The sequence below is a fragment of the Sarcophilus harrisii genome, chromosome X (genome assembly GCF_902635505.1).
Source record: "Sarcophilus harrisii chromosome X, mSarHar1.11, whole genome shotgun sequence".
Taxonomy (NCBI): Eukaryota; Metazoa; Chordata; class Mammalia; order Dasyuromorphia; family Dasyuridae; genus Sarcophilus; species Sarcophilus harrisii.
In genome coordinates this window covers 82,008,764-82,028,272 of record NC_045432.1, presented here as the reverse complement: position 1 = coordinate 82,028,272, position 19,509 = coordinate 82,008,764, and the positions used below count along the sequence as shown (strand labels likewise).

The 19,509-nt window shown below is 48.0% G+C and overlaps 1 protein-coding gene across 4 annotated transcripts; it reads right to left on the bottom strand.

Moving 5' to 3' along the window:
- Positions 1-14: 14 nt before the first annotated feature.
- WDR13 (WD repeat domain 13) lies at positions 15-4,643 on the bottom strand. 4 transcript variants are annotated; one of them, XM_031944803.1, is made up of 10 exons: positions 4,534-4,643; positions 3,280-3,363; positions 2,682-2,888; positions 2,431-2,540; positions 2,203-2,333; positions 1,566-1,873; positions 955-1,135; positions 725-866; positions 450-568; positions 15-356 (listed from the first exon to the last, which is right to left on the bottom strand). In XM_031944803.1, exons 1-10 carry the CDS (start codon positions 4,534-4,536, stop codon positions 172-174), a joined length of 1,470 nt encoding a protein of 489 aa, XP_031800663.1. In that variant the 5' UTR covers positions 4,537-4,643; the 3' UTR covers positions 15-171. The 4 variants fall into 4 exon arrangements, with proteins under 4 accessions (XP_031800663.1, XP_031800662.1, XP_031800661.1 ...); XM_031944802.1 differs by lacking the exon at positions 4,534-4,643 and adding an exon at positions 4,010-4,163 and having other exon boundaries at positions 2,682-2,922; XM_031944801.1 differs by lacking the exon at positions 4,534-4,643 and having other exon boundaries at positions 2,682-2,922; positions 3,280-3,642.
- Positions 4,644-19,509: the final 14,866 nt, after the last annotated feature.

Sequence of the window (19,509 nt, the reverse complement as noted above, 5' to 3'; positions counted from 1 at the left end):
GAAGGTAGAGGTAGTCACCAGACACGGACTTTTATTATTTACAAAATTTGACGTCTACACTAGTTCATCTGGGTCCTCCCCATCCCTCCCCACTATCGCTACGCCTGTCCTGGGTTCGCCGAGATCAGGTGCCTGGCTCGGGCCCGGGCCCCTCTTCGGGTCAGGCCGCGGTTACTTTTGTTCGCGTCGCCACACGATGACCATCCCGCCGGCATCGCTCGAGGCCAGAAGGCTCTCGTCGCAGTTGAAACTGACATCCAACACGGCGGCGCTGTGGCCCTGCAGTTTATTGACGATGGCCTTGGTGGCCCGTTCCACATCAAAGAAATAGACACACATGTCCTCGCTGCCTGTGACTGAAAGCAGACGGCGAGGGGTAGCGGAATCAAAGGCGGGGCTCTCGTCCTCACCCTCTCCCTCCCCCGTGTTCTCTGGGCCCCCGACCTTACCTACGCAGGCTCCTTGGCGGAAGGACATGAGGGGGCAGAAGATGCTTCGAATAGGATGCAGGCTCTGATCGATTGGGAAGCTCCTCTTCAGCTGCAAAGTGCCCTCGTTGTCCACCACCCTGTATGAGAGATGCGGGGGCGGGGGAGAGGCTAGGGATGACTGGCTTCTCAGTCACTTTGGCGAGTTCCCCCCAAAGCTCATCCCAAAGGTTAGAACCCCCGGCTCCAAGGGACTAGGAGGGGGAAAGGCCCCAACCCAAGGGGCTGTCCCTTACCGGTAGAGGAGCAGCTTGTTGATGCAGGCGTTGATGAGCAGAGAGGGGTCACGGGCTTCCCGGCTGATCCAGGAACGCGCGCTGATACTAGTGATGGAGCTGCCTTCGTGTACCACCAGCCGCTTGGCCTTGGTCAGCTTCCCTGCGTGGGCAAGTAGCCTTTGGCTTCTCTGGGCTACGGGGACGGACTCCCTTCCCGGGGGACTCCCCCAGAGACTCCTTCGTCTTACCTGTGGCCATGTCAAAAAGGAAGGAAAAGACGCTGCCCCGATCGTCCCCGGCCCATAAGATGTGTCCGGGGGAATCGAAGGACAGGGCCAGCACACGGCCAGTCAGCTTGCTGGAGCCACCCTTCACTTTCTTGCCCGTGGAGATGTTCATCACGTGTACATTGTGCTTCCCGTTGCCCACCTGTGGGGAATGTAGGTCACAGAGCTCCTTCAGCCCGGGAGCAGGGGATCCACCAGAGAGGAGCGGGAGGATGGACAGCGCCAGGTTATACCCAGCCACAGATATCCCCCAGATGAAACCACGCACTGTGGATGCAATGGGATCATGGGATATGGCAGGGCCACACTATCAGAGACTTCTTGGGGGCTCTAAAAACAAGGTTTGTTTGACCTTAGAGCAGGAGGGCCAGCAACCAAATAAGTTCCTGGAAGGTTCTTCCAAAGAGATGGTTCCAAAACCCTCAGAACATGGGACCGGAGCAGAGGAATGTGCCGCTTTCTCTCTACCTAGAACCCAATAGGTTGTTTTGACTTGCAAAAAGGGCCAGGGAAAGTGGGAGTTTCTGCCAAGTGATTCGATAGGCGGACGGGGGTGGTGCGGGGGACCTCACCACAGTGAGATTATTGTTGACTGGCTGGAAAGTACAGCACAGCAGTTCAGCCCCATCTGGGTCGGGGATCTCGCGGATGCAGCGGCCATCTTCCGTGGCCCAGATGCGCATGGTGGCATCCAGCGACGTGGAGACGAGGACGTCGTTGGAAAGAGACCAGGCAAAGTCCGACACGCCACGCGAATGCCCACGGAGCACACGTAGTACCACGGGGGGGGCGGGTACCAGTTGGCACACGGAGATGCTGCCGTCCAGGGAGCAACAAGCTAGCAGGTGGCGATCATCATTAGCAAATTGGACTTTGGGAACTGGAGGGAAGAAAGAAGACATTAAATTCCCAAACGAGCGACGTTAGGCAATGACCCAGTCAGGAGATTTTACAAGGGGACGAAAGCGGGGGCGGAAGAACCGGGAAGCTAGGACTCCACTGGCACTGGCCTACATATATGCCATTCCACAATCAATCCTCCTTGCGGTGTTGAGATGGAGAGGAAAGGGAGGTGACAAGCACTTATTGAACGCTTCGTTTGTGCTAGGCACTGGGGTAAGGGCTCAGAGAGAGGAAGTGATTTGCTCTACGGTCTATAGAAGAATTTGTTGAAAAAGCGTTACGACGTTCCCTCCCGCTGGCTCTCACCAGCCTCATCCACGTGTTGGTCAAAGACGTGGTACATCCCAGCAAAAGCGTAATTTTCGCTCAGCGAAGTGTCCCCGGCCATAGCCCGGCTGGCCTCCGCTACCGACGTGGGCACGACGCTGCCTGGCATCCTGGTGTTAGAAAGCGGTGTTGGGCGGGGGGGGAGAGATTCACAAGGACCGCAAAAAGCAAAGGGACCAAACCCGATCCCCCCCATTCGGCTCTCACCTCTCATCGTAGATGACCCGATTCATCTGGGCCTGCAACTGATAGGATCCACGACTGACTGAGCGCCGGTGGCCACGGGCACCGAGTGAACGCGGGTCCTCGTCAAAGTCCTACCAGGAACAGGGATTCATCTTCAATGGTTCGATCATCGCCTTAAATAGTTCAAGGCTAAAGCGAAGGATTCTGGGAGCTAGAGGGATAGAGAGGCTGGTTTTGTGGGGAATGAGGCAGCAGGGTCCTAAGGGACCCACCTCCATTCGGTCCAGTGTGGTTCGGCTGCTTCGGACAACGCTGTTGCTGTAGGCTCGGAAGCTCCCGGGCTCCGACAGAGGCCCATAGCGGTGTCCCAGCAGCTGGGCCCTCAGCTTTAGGTACTGCCTTCGAAAGGCAGGTTCGTGCCCTGCCTTGGCATTTTCTCGCAGCAGCTGGCTCCGGCGCCGGATGTATTGTGTTCGGAACTGTGGGAAGGTGGGTGTGCGGTATGCGTTGTACCTGAGGGGGGGGGGTGATAATGCTAGGGAAGGGAGGAGACTGGCATGTGTTAGCCCTAGGGGGCTCGACGGCAGGGGCGGGGGGCAGGAGGCTGGAGCAGGCCCTGTGCAGCTTGTGTGGGGCCATCCCTGACCATGACAACACTGGGCGGGGGGAGGTTGGGGACAGGCACAGTACAACAGTAGGTTGGGCCACAGTAAGGGGAGGGCGGGCCAGGGCTACAGAGATCTGCAGGGGAACGGGCCCCTTCGGAGGGCATCTGGGAAGTGGGGAGGTTGGAGACCGGTGGGGGGGGATGGGGAAGGAGCACGGGAGGGGGGGGGGGACAGCGGCATGCAGGGCGACAGAAGGCCTCACCTTGCATCCACGGCCAGCACCTGCTGCCAGACTGCGGCCATGCCCGGCCTGGCCACTTTCTCCAATGAATCTACCCGGGGCCGCCTGGGACCAGAGAAAGGACAGCCAGGCCACAGTTGGCCTAGATTGATGCAACCGGAGCGCATGCGCCCTGTCCTGCCCTCCCCCTTTCCTTCCTCTGGGGATGGGGTGGAAAAGGCTGAAGACAAGCTCCTAATCAAGCTCCTAATCGACGCATGCGTCAAGCAAAGCAGCCCTCCTCCCGTAGGTATGGAAACTGGCTCGGGCCTCAGCCCTCAACTTGGCCCTCCCGCTCCCGCCGCAGGGAGGGGCTCCCCTTCAGGGGTGGGGCCTGGGGCCGGCTCCTCCCCCCCCCCCCCCCCCCCCCCCCCCCCCCCCCCCCCCCCCCCCCCCCCCCCCCCCCCCCCCCCCGGCCAATTCCTGGACTCTCCCTCCCTGGCTGCCTTCCTTCATCAGCCTCCAGGCAGAAGCAAATTCTGCGCAGGCGCTCGGTTCCGCCCTTCTGACGGGAGGGGGGGCCGACGCAGCTCTTCCCCCCTCTCCCCCCCTCCTGGCGTTGTCTGCCTCCCTTCCCCCAACTCCAGGTCGGACGTCGGTCTGGGTCTACGAGGCCCGAAGCCACGCCTCCGGCCCGGTAGAGTCAGCCCCCCCTCCCTCCAGCCTCCCCGGCTCCCCCGTTTCCCTCCCCCCCTCCCCGTCTGCCACTTACTTTGGCAGAGATCGCCACCCAGGGGGCCGGGGTTCCCGTGCCGGGCCCCGCTGGGCCATCTGGCCGGGCTGGCCCGGCCGTGCACACGCACCCGGATCCCCACTCCGAGGCGTCTTCACGCTCCCGGCCCAGTCCGTCTCTGAACGGGTCTGGGGCGGGGCCACACCTGGCTCCGTGGGGAGGGCCGGCCCCGGCCCGGCTGGACGTCGGCCCCTCCCATCTCCCGCCTGGACGGCGGGCCTTCCCTCTTCCCGTTCGGGGCGGGGCCGCACCTGGCCCGGCCTCCCCCTCCCACCTTCACCCCGGTTTTCCTCAAAAATGGGCGACCTGCCCCACAGTGCAGCGGTCGCCGTTCTCCGAAGGTCGTGGTCCCGCGCTCGGTGTGAGCTAAGCACCGTCCCTCACAGACGGGAAATCCCGAGGAGCTTTCACCTGGCTCCGCTCTCCCTTTGGGGTCCCATCGCCTAGTGGCGCAGCCTCGGGGAGGGGAGGGGCTGAGGATTACTTACTCGCTCGGTACCCACCATTCCTCAGCCCATCCACACCAACCCTTGGGAGCTACCGGCTTGTCTACACATCCCCTCGCTGCAGGGTGACTTCGGGCGGATTATTCAGCGCCCACTGGGTGCCAGGCCCGGTCCGGGGGCTGCATGTAGCAGCTCCAAAAGGCTCCCCGCCCGCCGGAAGCTCGCGTGCTCCCGGAGGGTACGGCAGAGGCCCGCTAGCACCCGAGCTGACGCTGCCCCCCCCCCCCCATTTCCAGGCGCTCTTATTCGTGCCGTCTTGGCAGAGGGGGCCGAGACCCGGAGAGGTCGGCCGGCCACAGGCAGCAAAAATGGTCCCTGGAGACGTCGGACGCGGAGTCCGAGCCAAAGCTTGAAAGCAAAGGCTGCTCCGGGGCCAGACTACCCAGGGCTGCCGGGAGCCACTGCCTGCTCTGGGGCAGGCGCGAGGCCAAGCCAGATCTGTGACATCCTCAGGACTGGAAGGATCAGGAGGGGGGGGAAGGGGGGGGAGGGCGAGTCTAGGAGCTTATGCTTTAAGAGGATTTCAGGATGGGTGCGGGGGCGATTCCGGGAGAAGGGGCGGGGCCTCCCAGCCCTCTTCAGGCACCTTTGGTGTCCACTTGCCCCCAGGCTCACCTGGGGCTCCAAAGCTGCGGGCGCACAGCGGCCACGCCCACGTAAGCCATCTTGGCGGACTGGCTAGACCAGGTGGAGCCCCGAGCTCGGGAAGACTTCCGTGGGGCCGGCTGAAGCCGAGGCCGAGCCTGCATCCCGGGTCGTCTCCGGTTCTCTGCCGGGCCCGGGGACAGCTAGCCTGCTCCCTTCGATCCCGTGATCGTCACTGCTCTAGATCCCATGGCCGCTTGTACGTGGCCTGACCCATTGGAAGGAGGGCCTTGAAGGCTGGGACCAGCAAAGGCTCCCAACAGCTGGAGAAATGACAGCCCTTTGTGGGGGGCGGGGGGAGGGGGAGATGCTCGGAGAAACACGAATGAAGGCGGGCGGGGCGCGGAAAAGCACTTCCCAGCTCTTTTCCTCATAGTAAGCTTTTTATATGGGCACTTAGGCGTTCAGAGCAGGGCCTGGAATAGGGAAGGGAGGTCAAATGGTACCTTGGACACGTCAGCTACTTGTGCGACTCTTAGCAAGTTATTGCCGCTGTTTGCCTCAGTTTTCCCATCTGTAAAGAGGGCTGGCAAAAGAAATGGCCAACTAGTCCAGTATCTTTGCCAGGAAACCCCCAAAGGGGGTCAGAGAGAGTCGGGCACGACTGAGACCGGGTGACCGCCAAAGATTTCCAAGCACTGCGGCAGGTCAGGAACACTGCACACCGCAGCGAGGCTTTGGCCTTTCTCTCTCTTTAAAGGAGGGAAGGTAGATGGGAGGAGGAAACTGGAAGGCGAATTCAAAAACGAAAACGGGCACAAAGACGCAGGTTCCAGCCGAACAAACACACGTTTGGGCGCGGCCGGCGGACATTTAGAATGGCTTTATTTCGTTGAGCAGCGTGTTCAATGGAGTGAACACGGTGAAAAGACACGGGGAGAAGGGAGGGAGCACTTACACAGAGGCTGCCCGAGGCCGGATCCCGGCCAAGGGAGCCCTTTGGCAGATCTCCCCTCAGCCGCGTCTCTTTGGGGATGAGGGACAAACGTGATCTCCTTCGACCTTCACAATAACCCTGCTGAGGGAGGTGCCATCATCATCACCTCCGTGTAAAGAAACTGAGGTAAACAGAGGGAAAGTGGCTTGCCTAGAGTGACACTGTCTGGGTCTAGACTGGAACTGGGCTCTCTGGGACTAGGCACAGAGGTCTATCCACGGCACCCACCGCCTTGAGGATGCGTGAAAATACACTGGCCTGCCTCCTCCGGAAGGCAAGAATCCAGACTAAGGCCCCACGCCAAGCCGAGGGGGAAAGGAACAGGAAACTTTCAGGCCTTTGTGGGGGGAAAAGAGCCGCGCTAATCAGGAAGCGGCAGGACTGGGAAGGGCTCTGTGAGCAATCCCGCGAGGCCGAATGATGCCCGGAGCGCTGCCGCTCCCGGAACCCACACGTCGGGCCAGTTCGGAGGGACTTAAAGAAGGAAAACGGGACCTGAAAGTTGACTGGCTCCATTCCGAGGAGAGGGTAAAAGGAACAAAGCAGAAGGAGCTTATTTCTCCCAAGTGGGAAGCAGCGGCAGGAGGGTGGGCATCATGGGAAGTGCACTCTGAAAACGGACAAAGCAAAGACAAATACATCAAATTCACCAGCAGACACAGGAAGGGAAAATACCCCCACCTGCTGCGTCCACAGCCTCCCTGGCCACCGACTGCACCTTCCCAGCCCTCCTCTATCCTCCCCTGGCCACCGGCTGCACCTTCCCAGCCCTCCTCTATCCTCCCCTGGCCACCGGCTGCACCTTCCCAGCCCTCCTCTATCCCCCCCTGGCCACCGGCTGCACCTTCCCAGCCCTCCTCTATCCCCCCCTGGCCACCGGCTGCACCTTCCCAGCCCTCCTCTATCCTCCCCTGGCCACCGGCTGCACCTTCCCAGCCCTCCTCTATCCTCCCCTGGCCACCGGCTGCACCTTCCCAGCCCTCCTCTATCCTCCCCTGGCCACCGGCTGCACCTTCCTATCCTTCTGCCAACCCTCCCCAGCTTTCCTTCCCTGCTCTCAGCTGAGAACCTTGCCCATTTTGAAGGGGGAAAGCTCCTCCTGCCCACCTCCCACCATTCCTGCACTCTCTCCTTTAAGCCTGGAGGACATGAAGCTGCTTTACTGCTTCCTTAGCCCTCTCCCCGTCCCACACCCAAAAGCTCCCATTGGATCTGATCTTCTGCCACACATTTCGTCTCCTTCATCCCCACTCCCTCCAGTGTCTCCGGTCCCTTCCTGCCTTTCTATAAAGGTGCCAGCGGGTCTCCACCCTAAGCCCTCCCTGGCCCCTGCCGTCCCCTCCACTGTCTCCCCCAGCCTCAGGAGCTCCACTCCTCTCCTTCTTCTAACCCTTTACAACCGGCTCCCAACTTTCCCATTTCCCAAACACTTCTTTTCCAAGTTTCTTGATGTGGCAATTGTTGCATCCAACTGCTTCTTCCGCATCCTCGTTCTCCTTGACCTCCATGCGGCATGGGACAATCTCTCCTCTGCGATGCTCTCTAGATTTGATGCGACAAAGCCAAAAGGTTCCCGAAGAGCAAAGCGGGCTCTGAGGCTGTGGGGAAGGCAATTCCCGTTTCATTCTTGGGCAGGAAAGGGGGGGGGGGGAATGAGGCCAAGCACTCTGCCCTTTAGAAGGACTTTGACCTATATAGCTGAGGTGAAAGGTCATGGCCTGGAACATCTAGTGAGATCTTTTCCCAGCAAGCTCCATGCCCGGCCCCCTCTCCCCAGTGGCCCAAGAACGAAAGTCTCAGACTCACGAGGCCATTGTCTCGGAACGTTTGAAACGTTTCTCATACAGTTGTAAAGGAAGCAGTCGATGCGTCAGCATACTCCATTTCTCAACACTGAGACTAGCTGGTGGGACAAGTAGGGACCCCGGGGGGAGGGGGCGTACAGTCCGTTTGTGCATTAGGAAAACGAGCATCTAGGGGGCAAAATGTTTAGGAAACGATGGTCAGAGCCTTAGTGGTAGTCTGACCCCCTCTGGTCGTCTGTGTCATTCAACAATGCACGTGAGCAACTAAGGGTTATAGGCAGCCACCCAGGATCTCTAACTAGGGAGATGGCCCACACAACCACAGGCCGGGTCTTTTATTTCCATGACGAGAGGCTCTCGTTAACAGGGCCGTTTCCGGGGAACACGTCGGGCAGGTGGGCCACCTCCAGAAAGAGCTCGAGAGAACTAGGTCACCTTAAAATGGAAATAATCCAAGATCAAAGATTTGCATCAGGGCGAGTTCCCTTCTCCCAGTAGCATCAGGCGGGGCCAACATGAGCAGCTGGGTGCGCTCCCCCCCCTCCCCCCCCCCACCCCGTTCACAAGAGGACCACACGGTTCCTGCCTATGAAGAACTTTGGCTTCGTTGACTAGAGTTCACTGCTTTTTCATCCTCTGTTTGAGGAAACCAACACGACAGAAAATAGCTTGTTCTTACTTTACTATTGCAGGTTCCGGCAATGTTGGCCCCTAATAAAACTTTCAGCTTCCCTGCACAAGAATTGTATTTCTCAAGAGACATATTCATGGGGCAAGCTGGGTGGTGCAGTGGAGAGAGCACCAGCCCTGAAGTCAGGAGGACCCGAGTTCAAGTCTGGCCTCAGACACTTCACTCTCTAGCTGTGTGACCCTGGGCAAGTCCCTGAACCCCAATTGCCTCAGCCAAAAAAGGCCTATTCATGTTAGAGTCACGTTGCTGATGAAATTTTGATTGCCCAGTTGTATTATTGGTATAATGATATATTGATATTAATGATATTATAAAAATGAATAATATAATAATGTAACACTTTTAAGATTTGCAAAGCACTTTACAAATCTTATGTGCTCATAGAAACATTATCATTTCCTATTTTTACAAGTGAGGAAACTAAGCAAGGAAGAAGGTAAGTGACTCGCTTAAGGTCACACAGCTAGTGAGGGTCTGAGGTTATAGTTGAATCCAAGACTTGCCTGACTCCAAGCTCTGCATTCGCCACCGAGTTTACCCAAGATGTGCCCGTTGTTCCACGTTGTTAGGGTTCTATACGTTTTCCATCATTACATATCGATCCCTAAGTTTCCAGTTCAAGAAATTAAAATTTTCAATTGAATTTCAAGATTCAGAGAAATAAACAGAGATCACGTAATTGAGTTTAGTCTGAAATCTTTCTTGAAAATTAGGTCTGTTGTGGCTCGAGAAAACTCATCTTTAGTGAAGACACGTTATGTCAACAGATAACTCGGCCGTCTAGCACAAATGAGCTCTTCAGTCGTCCATCATTATTCACGACTCAAAACAAAATCTAACAGCACTAACCAGAAAAGAGTGCGACAGTCAGCAGAGGCTGAAACAAGGCAGAATTAATTGTAGGCGATCAGGAGGCAAATGGGAAAAGCAGAATCTAAGGCAAGATGCCGCCTGAAGGCTAAGTGACGCTAGGAGACAGAAAGGGGAGGCTGAGGCAGTCAGAAGGGTAGGAGCCTCTTCTCAGGCGCAGGAAGCAGTAGCCCAAGCTGGCTCCCCCTCTTGGCTTCATGTCACCATCAGACCAAGAACTCCTTGAGAACAGGGACAGTCTTTGGCCTTTCTTTGTATCCTTAGCTCTTCGCACAGTGCCTGGCACAGAGTAGCTACTTCATACCTGCTTCCTTGACTTACTTTCCAGTCTATCCAGAGATATAATTACCAGCACCCTCTTCCAAACCCAGCCTCGTCGGGCAAGACCCTAGCAGAGGGAGCCCAAGGCTCTTCAAACGCAGGAAAAACCCATAATGCTTTGTTTCTGGCAGAGCAATATGGGCTTTTTTCCTACTTCGAGGTTGCTTGCCTTTCTATTGACAATTAAAACGTAAGCATTTTTTTTAAATTTTAAAGAACAAAGGACCGATTTTTTCCAAACACCAGCACGCTGCGGTCAGAAAAAAAGTTCCAGGAATAAATCATCCCGGACACATTCGTACCACATTCAAATCTTCTTAACTCCCAATTTAACATAAAAGGCAATTCAACATTCTTACATTCTATAAAAGTGATTAAACACCTACTGTGTGCTCACACTATACTATGAGCAGCTAAGGAGCACTGCCATGGATGGAACGATAGTCTGGTGTCACAAAGACTCATCCTCACGAGTTCAAATCTGGCCTCGGACAAGTCCTAGCCACGTGACCTTAGGCAAGTCACTTCACCCTGTTTGCCTCAGTTTCCTCCTCTGTAAAATGAATTGGACAAGGAAATGGCCAGCCACTCCAGGATCTCTGCCAAGAAAACCTCAAATGGGGTCATGAAGAGCCAGACATAATTGAAATGACTGAACAACAAAAAATGCAACACATAATTCTTTCTCTTACAAACACACACATTCAAGGTCTACCTGTTTTAATATCTCCTATTCTTGAAAGTAAGCCCCACCTTCTCTTATTTTTCATTTGATCAACTCCAATGCGGTCTCTTGCTTCCCTTCAGAAACCAAACCAAACAAAAAAGGGGAAAAAAAGAATTTATACATCATATAGACAGAAGACAAACCCTCCCGCTGAAAATGGCACTTAATCAAAAGTTACATTTTCCCATGGCAGTTGAAAATTAACAAGTGGCAGACGTTCCCTAAAATTTATTTTTGTACATTTTGGGTTTTTCCAACTGAAAAACTGATCTTTTCAATTAAAAAATGTAAATCGACACCAACAAAAAGATCCAGAAGCCCAATGGATACTCTGTCTGGTGCTGCTGCTTCCCCAATTATCCCACTCACTTGGAATTTTCTTTCAGGGCACGATACATCTTACCAGCTTCACAAATCGAGAATATGGTTTTTTAGCTGGGAAAGGAACAAGTCGAATTTTTCATTTGGCATCAGCAGCACTAAGAAGGCGGAGAGGGAATTGATTCCCTTTTAGACAGCTATGGTTTTTAACCAACATCTTTGATGTGCTACTTTGAAATAATTGATGGTGGTCTTTGGGATGAGAGAAATGGTTATTAATAAGCAATGATTTGGGGCGATTCAGAAGCCTCCCTTTTTCTTTTACCCTCATTTCAAGACCTCAGTCTCTGAAGGTTGGGCTAACCTTGTCCTCTGGGGCAGCCATTATGTTCTACTCAGGTTGGCCTGGGGATAACTTCTTTGAATAGATTTCCCAAGGATGGAACTAAGTTGAGAATTAAATGCTATAATCAAAGTTCAGATCCAGCCCTTCATTATAATATTCATTCTTTAATTAACTTTTTTTCCCCCAGCTTTAAACTTCACTTTTATTTATTGGAATTTTTTTTCTTTCTTTTCTTTTAATTGAAGCTTTTTTTTTTTAAACGTACCTAAGGATAAGTTTTCGCCACCGCCCCTCACAAAACCTTGTGTTCCAGTTTTCCCCCTCCCCCTTCCCCCCAGATGGCAAGTAATCCAATATATGTTAAACATGGTCAAGAATATATGCTAATGTACTGGTCATCCTGCCATCTCGGGGAGAGGGTGGGGGGGAAGGAGGAAAAAGTTGGAACAAAAAGATTTGCAACCGTCAATGCTGAAAAATTACCCATGCATATATCTTGTAAATAAAAAGATATAATCATATATATAATATGCTAAATCCAATATATGTACATGTATTTATACAATTCTCTTGCTGCACAAGAAAAATCAGATCAAAAAGGAAAAAAAATAAAATAAAATTCTAGCAGCAAACGGCAAAAGAAGTGAAAATGCTATGTTGTGAGCCACACTCTGGAGCTCCCTCTGGGAGCAGACAGCTTTTGTCATCACAAGATCACTGGAAGTGGCCTGGATCATGTCATTGTTGAAGAGAGCCAAGTCCATCAGAATTGTCATATAATCTGATGACCAGTTCTGCTGGACCTGGCCATCCTCAGCAAGGAGATCAACCAAATCATTTCCAATGGAGCAGGAATGAACTGAACCAGCGACGCCCAGAGAAAGAACTCTGGGAGATGACTAAAAACCATTACATTGAATTCCCAATCCCCATATTTTTGCCCACCTGCATTTTGGATTTCCTTCCCAAGATAATTGTACAATATTTCAGAGTCTGATTCGTTTTGTACAGCAGAATAACAGTTTGGTCATGTATACTTATTGTGTATCTAATTTATATTTTAATGTATTTAACATCTACTGGTCATCCTGCCATCTGGGGGAGGGGGTGAGGGGTAAGAGGTGAAAAATTGGAACGAGAGGTTTGGCAATTGTTAACGCTGTAAAGTTACCCATGCATATAACCTGTAAATAAAAGGCTATTATTGGCAATTGTTAACGCTGTAAAGTTACCCATGCATATAACCTGTAAATAAAAGGCTATTAAAAAAAAAAAAAAAAAAAAAAAAAGAATTGTCATATAGTCTTGTCGTTGCCATGTACAATGATCTAGTCCCGCTCATTTCACTCAGCATCAGTTCATGTAAATCTCTCCAGACCTCTGTGAAATCATGCTGCTGGTCATTTCTTACCGAACAATAATATTCCATCACATTCATATACCACATTTATTCAGCCATTCTCCAACTGATGGGCGTCCACTCAGTTTCCAGTTTCTGGCCACTACAAAGAGGGCTGCCCCAAACATTAGGGCGCATGTGAGACCCTTTCCCTCCTTTAAGATCTCTTTGGGATAGAAGCTCAGTAGAAACACTGCTCTCTCATTAACTGTTAACCAATCAGAACTGATTGTCACTCTGTTTCTCCCAAAAGGACACATGGCCAGCTGCCATGATTATCTTGGGGTTATGGAATTGTTAAAAAAAAAAAAAAAAAAAACCCTAAAAATTCACCAACAAAATCCAACAGCAAGAGATACAAAGAGAAATTCCATTCAGAATAACTGTCGACAGCATAAAATATGTGGGAATCTATCTACCAAAGGAAGGTCAGGAATTATATGAGCAAAATGACAAAAAACTTTCCACACAAATAAAGTCAGACTTAAACAATTGGAAAAATATCAAGTGCTCCTGGATAGGTTGAGCGAATATAATAAAGATGACAATACTCCCTAAAGTAATCTATTTATTTAGTGCTATACCAATCAGACTTCCAAGAAAATATTTTAATGATCTAGAAAAAATAACAACAAAATTCATATGGAATAATAAAAGGTCAAGAATCTCAAAAGAATTAATGAAAAAAAATCAAATGAAGGTGGCCTAGCTGTGCCTGATCTAAAACTATATTAATAAAGCAGCAGTCACCAAAACCATTTGGTATTGGCTAAGAAATAGATTAGTGGATCAGTGGAACAGGTTAGGTTCACAAGACAGAATAGTCAACTATAGCAATTTAGTGTTCGACAAACCCAAAAAGCCTAACTTTTGGGATAAGAATTCATTATTTGACAAAAACTTCTGGGAAAACTGGAAATGAGTATGGCAGAAATTAGGCATGGACCCACACTTAACACCGTATACCAAGATAAGATCAAAATGGGTCCATGATTTAGACATAAAGAATGAGATTATAAACAAATTGGAGGAACACAGGATAGTTTATCTCTCAGACTTGTGGAAGAGGAAGAAATTTGTGACTAAAGACGAACTAGAGACCATTACTGATCACAAAATAGAAAATTTTGATTACATCAAATTAAAAAGCTTCTGTACAAACAAAACTAATGTAAACAAGATTAGAAGGGAAGTAACAAACTGGGAAAACATCTTCACAGCTAAAGGTTCTGATAAAGGCCTCATTTCCAAAATATATAGAGAGCTGACTCTATAAGAAACCAAGTCATTCTCCAATTGATAAATGGTCAAAGAATATGAATAGACAATTTTCAGATGATGAAATTGAAATCATTACCACTCATAGGAAAGAGTGTTCCAAATCATTATTAATCAGAGAAATGCAAATTAAGACAACTCTGAGATACCACTACACACCTGTCAGATTGGCTAAGATGACAGGAAAAAATAATGATGAGTGTTGGAGGGGATGCGGGAAAACTGGGACACTGATGCACTGTTGGTGGAGCTGTGAACGAATCCAACCATTCTGGAGAGCAATCTGGAATTATGCCCAAAAAGTTATCAAACTGTGCATACCCTTTGATCCAGCACTGTTTCTACTGGGCTTGTACCCCAAGGAGATCTTAAAGAAGGGAAAGGGGCCTAGATGTGCCAAAATGTTTGTGGCAGCCCTGTTTGTAGTGGCTAGAAGCTGGAAACTGAGTGGATGCCCATCCATTGGAGAATGGCTGAATAAATGTGGTATATGAATGTGATGGAATATTATTGTTCTGTAAGAAATGACAGCAAGATGAATACAGAGAAGCTTGGAGAGAATTACATGAACTGATGCTAAGTGAAATGAGCAGAACCAAGAGATCATTATATACGTCAACAATGATACTGTATGAAGATGTAATCTGATGGAAGTGGATTTCTGTGATAAAGAGACCTAACTCAGTTTCAATTGATCAAGGATGGACAGAAGCAGCTACACCCAAAGGAAAAAAAAAAAAACACTGGGAAATGAATGTAAACTGTTTGCATTTTTGTTTTTCTTCCTGGGTTATTTCTACCTTCTGAATCCAATTCTCCCTGTGCAACAAGAAAACTGTTTGGATCTGCACACATACATTGTATCTAGGATATACTAGGACATATTCAACATGTATAGGACTGCTTGCCATCTAGGGGAGGGGGTGGAGGGTGGGAGGGAAAAATCGGAACAGAAGTGAGTGCAAGGGATAATGTTGTAAAAAAAATTACCCTGGCATGGGTTCTGTCAATAAAAAGTTACTATAATAAAAAAAAAAAATTAAAAAAAAAAACCCTAAAAACAAACAAACAAAAAACCAGTAGCAGATTAGTGACTGAGTTACAGTGTTAATATTTTAAGATTTCAGGCTCTAGTCCCAGGCTTAGGTGATTAAAGTACAGTGATTTGACTTCAGTTAAGAAGCAGAAAGTGCAAAGGAAAAATTTGTAGAAATCAAGCAGTAACCAGTTTCGTTTTTTTTTCCCTAAGATTAAGGTCAGATAATCATCTGGTTGGTGTCTTTTCACCTTTCAGGATAAATCCATCAGAAACCCTGATGCAATCTAACACTACCCAAACATTGAATAGGTAAAATTATTGGTTATTGTGATTGGTATATACAAATCTTTTGTTTGTTTGCTGAGGCAGTTGGGGTTAATTGACTTGCCCACAGTCACACAGCTAGGAAGTATTAAGTGTCTGAGATCAGATTTGAACTCAGATCCTCTTGACTCCAGAGCTGGTGCTCTATCCACTGCACCAACTAGCTGCCCCAGTACATACAAATCTCCAATGTTTCCTTGTACTGTTCAATTATTTAATTGGACTATTTCACTGACTCCCTCTGTGAGAGCTCGTGAAGGTTTCTGTCTGGGGAAACTGGCTACCTCCGGCTAGCATTAAATCAAATTCTTTAGGTATTTTTGCCTGGGTAAAAAGCAGCAGTGCAATTGAGAACCTAATAATATTTTAGCTCAGCACACTTTAACTTAATAACACATGATTTCCAACTATTGGTAAAACTTTACACTTAAAAAAAATAAAAAAACTTTAATTATATGCAGCTTGAAATTCCCAAGAGGAAAGGAATCTGAAGGTGAGATGCTCTGGGCAGCTCTTTATGCCATAAGTCTCAAAGAAAGGTAAAGGGAGGCAGGGATTGGGAATAAATCCATCCAAGGCAAGCCCAATAGACTTTGGATAGAAAACAGCATCTGTGTCCAGAAAAAGAACTAAGGAGACTGAATGTAATTTTCAGATGAAGAATATAATAATGTGAAAAAATATAAATCACTATTGATTAGAGAAATGAAAATTAAAACTCTGAGGTACCACCTCACACCTCTCACATGACAGGAAAAGATAATGGTAAATGTTGGAGGGGATGTGGGAAAACTGGGACACTAATATTGTTGGTGGAGTTGTGAACTGATCCCAACCATTCTGGAGAGCAATTTGGAACCATGCCCAAAGGGCCATCAAACTGTGCACATCCTTTGACTCGGCAGTGTTTCTACTGGGCTTACATCTCAAAGAGCTCTTACAGGAAAGAAAGGACCCACATGTGCCAAAATGTTTGTGGCAGCCCCTTTTGTAGTGGCAAGAAACTGGAAACTGAGTGGATGCCCATCAGTTAGGGAATGGCTGAATAAGTGATAGGATATGGAGGTTATGGAATATTACTGTTCTATAAGAAACGATCAGCAGGATAACCTATGAGACTTATGTGAACTGATGTCACGTGAAATGAGTAGAACCAAGAGAACGTTGTACACAGCAACAAGTTTATATGATGATCAGCTGTGATGGACATGGCTCTTTCCGACAATGAGGTGATTCAAGGCAGTTCTAATAGACCCGAGATGGAACATGCCACCTGTGTGCAGAGAGAAAACAGTGGAGACCGACTGTAGATCAAAGCAGAGGATTTTCACTTTTTTGCTGCTGTTTGCTTGGTCTCTCCCCCCCCCCCCCCCCCCCCCGCCCCAATCCCTTTTAATTTGACGTTTCTTGTGCAGCATGACCTACTGTGACTAGTGAGAAATTTATTGCTGAGAAAGTTTTTTGGGGATCCTGCATATCTTTTTGGAGTTTCATCGGTTACAACAAACCAAGGACACAACACGGCCTTGAACTGTCCTTAAATGGAAGCTTTAAAAAATGTCAGAAGGGGCTGGAAGATGGGGGCCCATCAACTGGGAGGAATGGCTCGCTCAACTATGTATGGTATGTTTGTGATGGAATATTATTGTTCTGTGGGGGATGATCAGGATGTTCTCAAAAACAAAACAAAACAAAAAAAAAAACTGGCAAGTGCTCCATAAACTCAAGCAAAGCGCAACATGCTGTATACGAAGTAAGAGCAACGTTTTGGGATGACCAGCTGTAAATGACTTTGCTATTCTCAGCAGTACAATGAGCCAGCACTACTCTGAAGAACTTATGATGAAAAATCCTTTCCATACCCGGAAAGGAACTGATTGTGTCTGAATCACAAGTTGAAGCATTCTTTTTTGTTACTTAATTTTTCTTGAGGGTTTTTATTTTCATTATGGTGGTAGGTCTGTGTTTTGTTTCACAACTTGACTTTTATGGAAATGTTTTGTATAACTTCACATGTGGTTTCTTAATTGTGAGTGGGAATAAAGGGAAGAACCTAGAACTCTAAACAAATGTAAACTTTTTTTTTTTGGTTTTGAATGTAATTGGGGGGAAATATTAAATAAATAAAGTAGTTAAATTCAACAAGAACAACAAAAAAGTCAGCAGGCTCAATAGAAGCGACAACCAAGAGCTGTTACATCTGTTCCTGGAAAGAAAGTAGGAAGATTACCCTGGGGAAGTTCAGGTGACACTCTTCTTAAATTTATTTTCCCATACAAGAAATCTGTCCACTTGCTTCCATATTCTAGGCTCCTTATAGTGGTGTAGGCCCTGATGCTGTAATAACCCTGTCCCTGCTCTCATAGCCAATTTTATTACCAGTATAGACAGTGCAAGTTTATTATCACAATACTGAATCTACTTCTCGTTAGTTTAAAAGATCGAGGCATCTGAAATACTGTACTAAGCTGCAATTGGGAAGATCTTGCTATTCCGATCTGAATGTGTCATTCCACGGCCAAAGCAGGGGTTAAGGTACCTGAACTTGTCACGTGTAGAAGATTCAATTCCCGAAGTATCTCATTCTTTCAGAATGATATGGGTACAATTAAACTGTGGAGAAACTTGGGAAAGAAAGGTGAGAATCCATTAAATTGTGAGGTTACCGGCAGAAACCTCTCATTTCTAAGAAATAGGATTTCAGTTACATTAGTGGAAAATAGTAATTTATGAGCTCTCTCATGTCACCTTAACAAGAGAAATCTGCTTTTACTTATGTTTGTTATTGAATCTGGATTTAGAACACTATAGAAATGCATTCAAACAAATCAACTTAAAGACATTCCCATTCTTTAAAAGGCTTCTAAGAGATTTTTTACCTTCTTCCTAGCTAGATCTGCTCTTTCTTGAGCAGCAAGATAACTGTATAACTACGTATACATATATTGTGTTTAACATACACTAACATTTTTAATATGTATGGGACTACCTGCCATCTAGGGGAGGGGGTGGGGGGAAGGAGGGGAAAACAGAAGGTTTTGCAAGGGTCAGTGTTGAAAAACTACCCATGCACATGTTTTGTAAATAAAAAGCTATTTAAAAAAATAAAATAAAAGGCTTCTGAGAGCAGTAGGCTCTGTTTATGTCCATGTGAACGTGGTTAATAACTGAACATGGTTTACTATAGACGATGTTTCACGTAATCTGTTCTCTGTACACAATTTGGATTACCCTTACATATCCCATCCCAAATCTTATATTTATTAAGCATCCTAAAGCAAAATCATTTGCATGATGTTGAACTATGATTACTAATTATATCAAGATAGGCTGTGATTTTTCTGTGACCAATTTCTTACTATTTCCAATGTGACACTCTGGTCAATACTTATTATATGGGACCCAGACACTTAAAGTGTGATTTACAGTCCCAGGTGAGGCCTCATAACTGAATGAGGGGGTAGCAAATTATGATTCATCATCAGTAAATCTTTGATCTCTATACCTATTTAATATGCCTATATATCCAGGGTTGTGTGAAAAATTCTATGGTGAAAAGAGGTCAGGAGTGGTAAAAGTTTAAGAAGCCCTGCTCTCTACATGATTCCTGAGAGCTGAATCGCCATGAAACTATTATTAGAACTTGCTAATTAAGACCTTAAGAAACTTGAAGTGCTATTATTCTAAATTTGACTCCAAGTATTCCATCAAGAAGTGCTACTGAGCCAATGAACTGGTCATTGGGGGAGAAGGGAGGAGAGGAGATTATTAGAAAATGATCTTCAACTATGAAAGGCTTGGTTTTTCTCAGTGGTTCAGTGATCCAAGGCAATCCCCTCAGCCTCTGGACAGAAAGTGCCATCTGCACCCAGAAACAGAACTATGGAGACCGAATGTAAGTCAACACACACTATTGACTTCTTTCTTGTTTTTCCCTTTTGTTCTGTTTTTTCTCTCCCAACAAGACTCATAAAGCAATGGGTATTAAAAATAAATTTTTCAAAAAGGAAATGATCTGAACAAAAAAAAAATGAGTATGTGAGATTGTGGCTTTCTCTCTAGAACAGTGGTTCTCAAACTTTTGATTTCAGTATCTTTATCCTATTAAAAATTATTGAGCATCTCTCCAAAGCGTTTTTGTTTATCTGGGTTATATTTATAGACATTTACCATGTTGGAAATAAAAAGTAATTTTGAATTTGTAGAGCCTCTAAAAGGGTTTCAGAGATCCCCAGGATTCTCTAGACCATACTTTGAGAACCACTGCTCT

Excerpts from the sequence above, each read along its gene's own strand:
- WDR13 (XM_031944801.1), bottom strand. The coding sequence starts at position 3,425 with ATGCGCTCCGGTTGCATCAATCTAGGCCAACTGTGGCCTGGCTGTCCT. Across the intron at positions 2,541-2,681 it reads CCACACTGGACCGAATGGAG|GACTTTGACGAGGACCCGCG; the intron begins GTGGGTCCCTTA and ends TGTTCCTGGTAG. Across the intron at positions 867-954 it reads CCTTTTTGACATGGCCACAG|GGAAGCTGACCAAGGCCAAG; the intron begins GTAAGACGAAGG and ends TTGCCCACGCAG.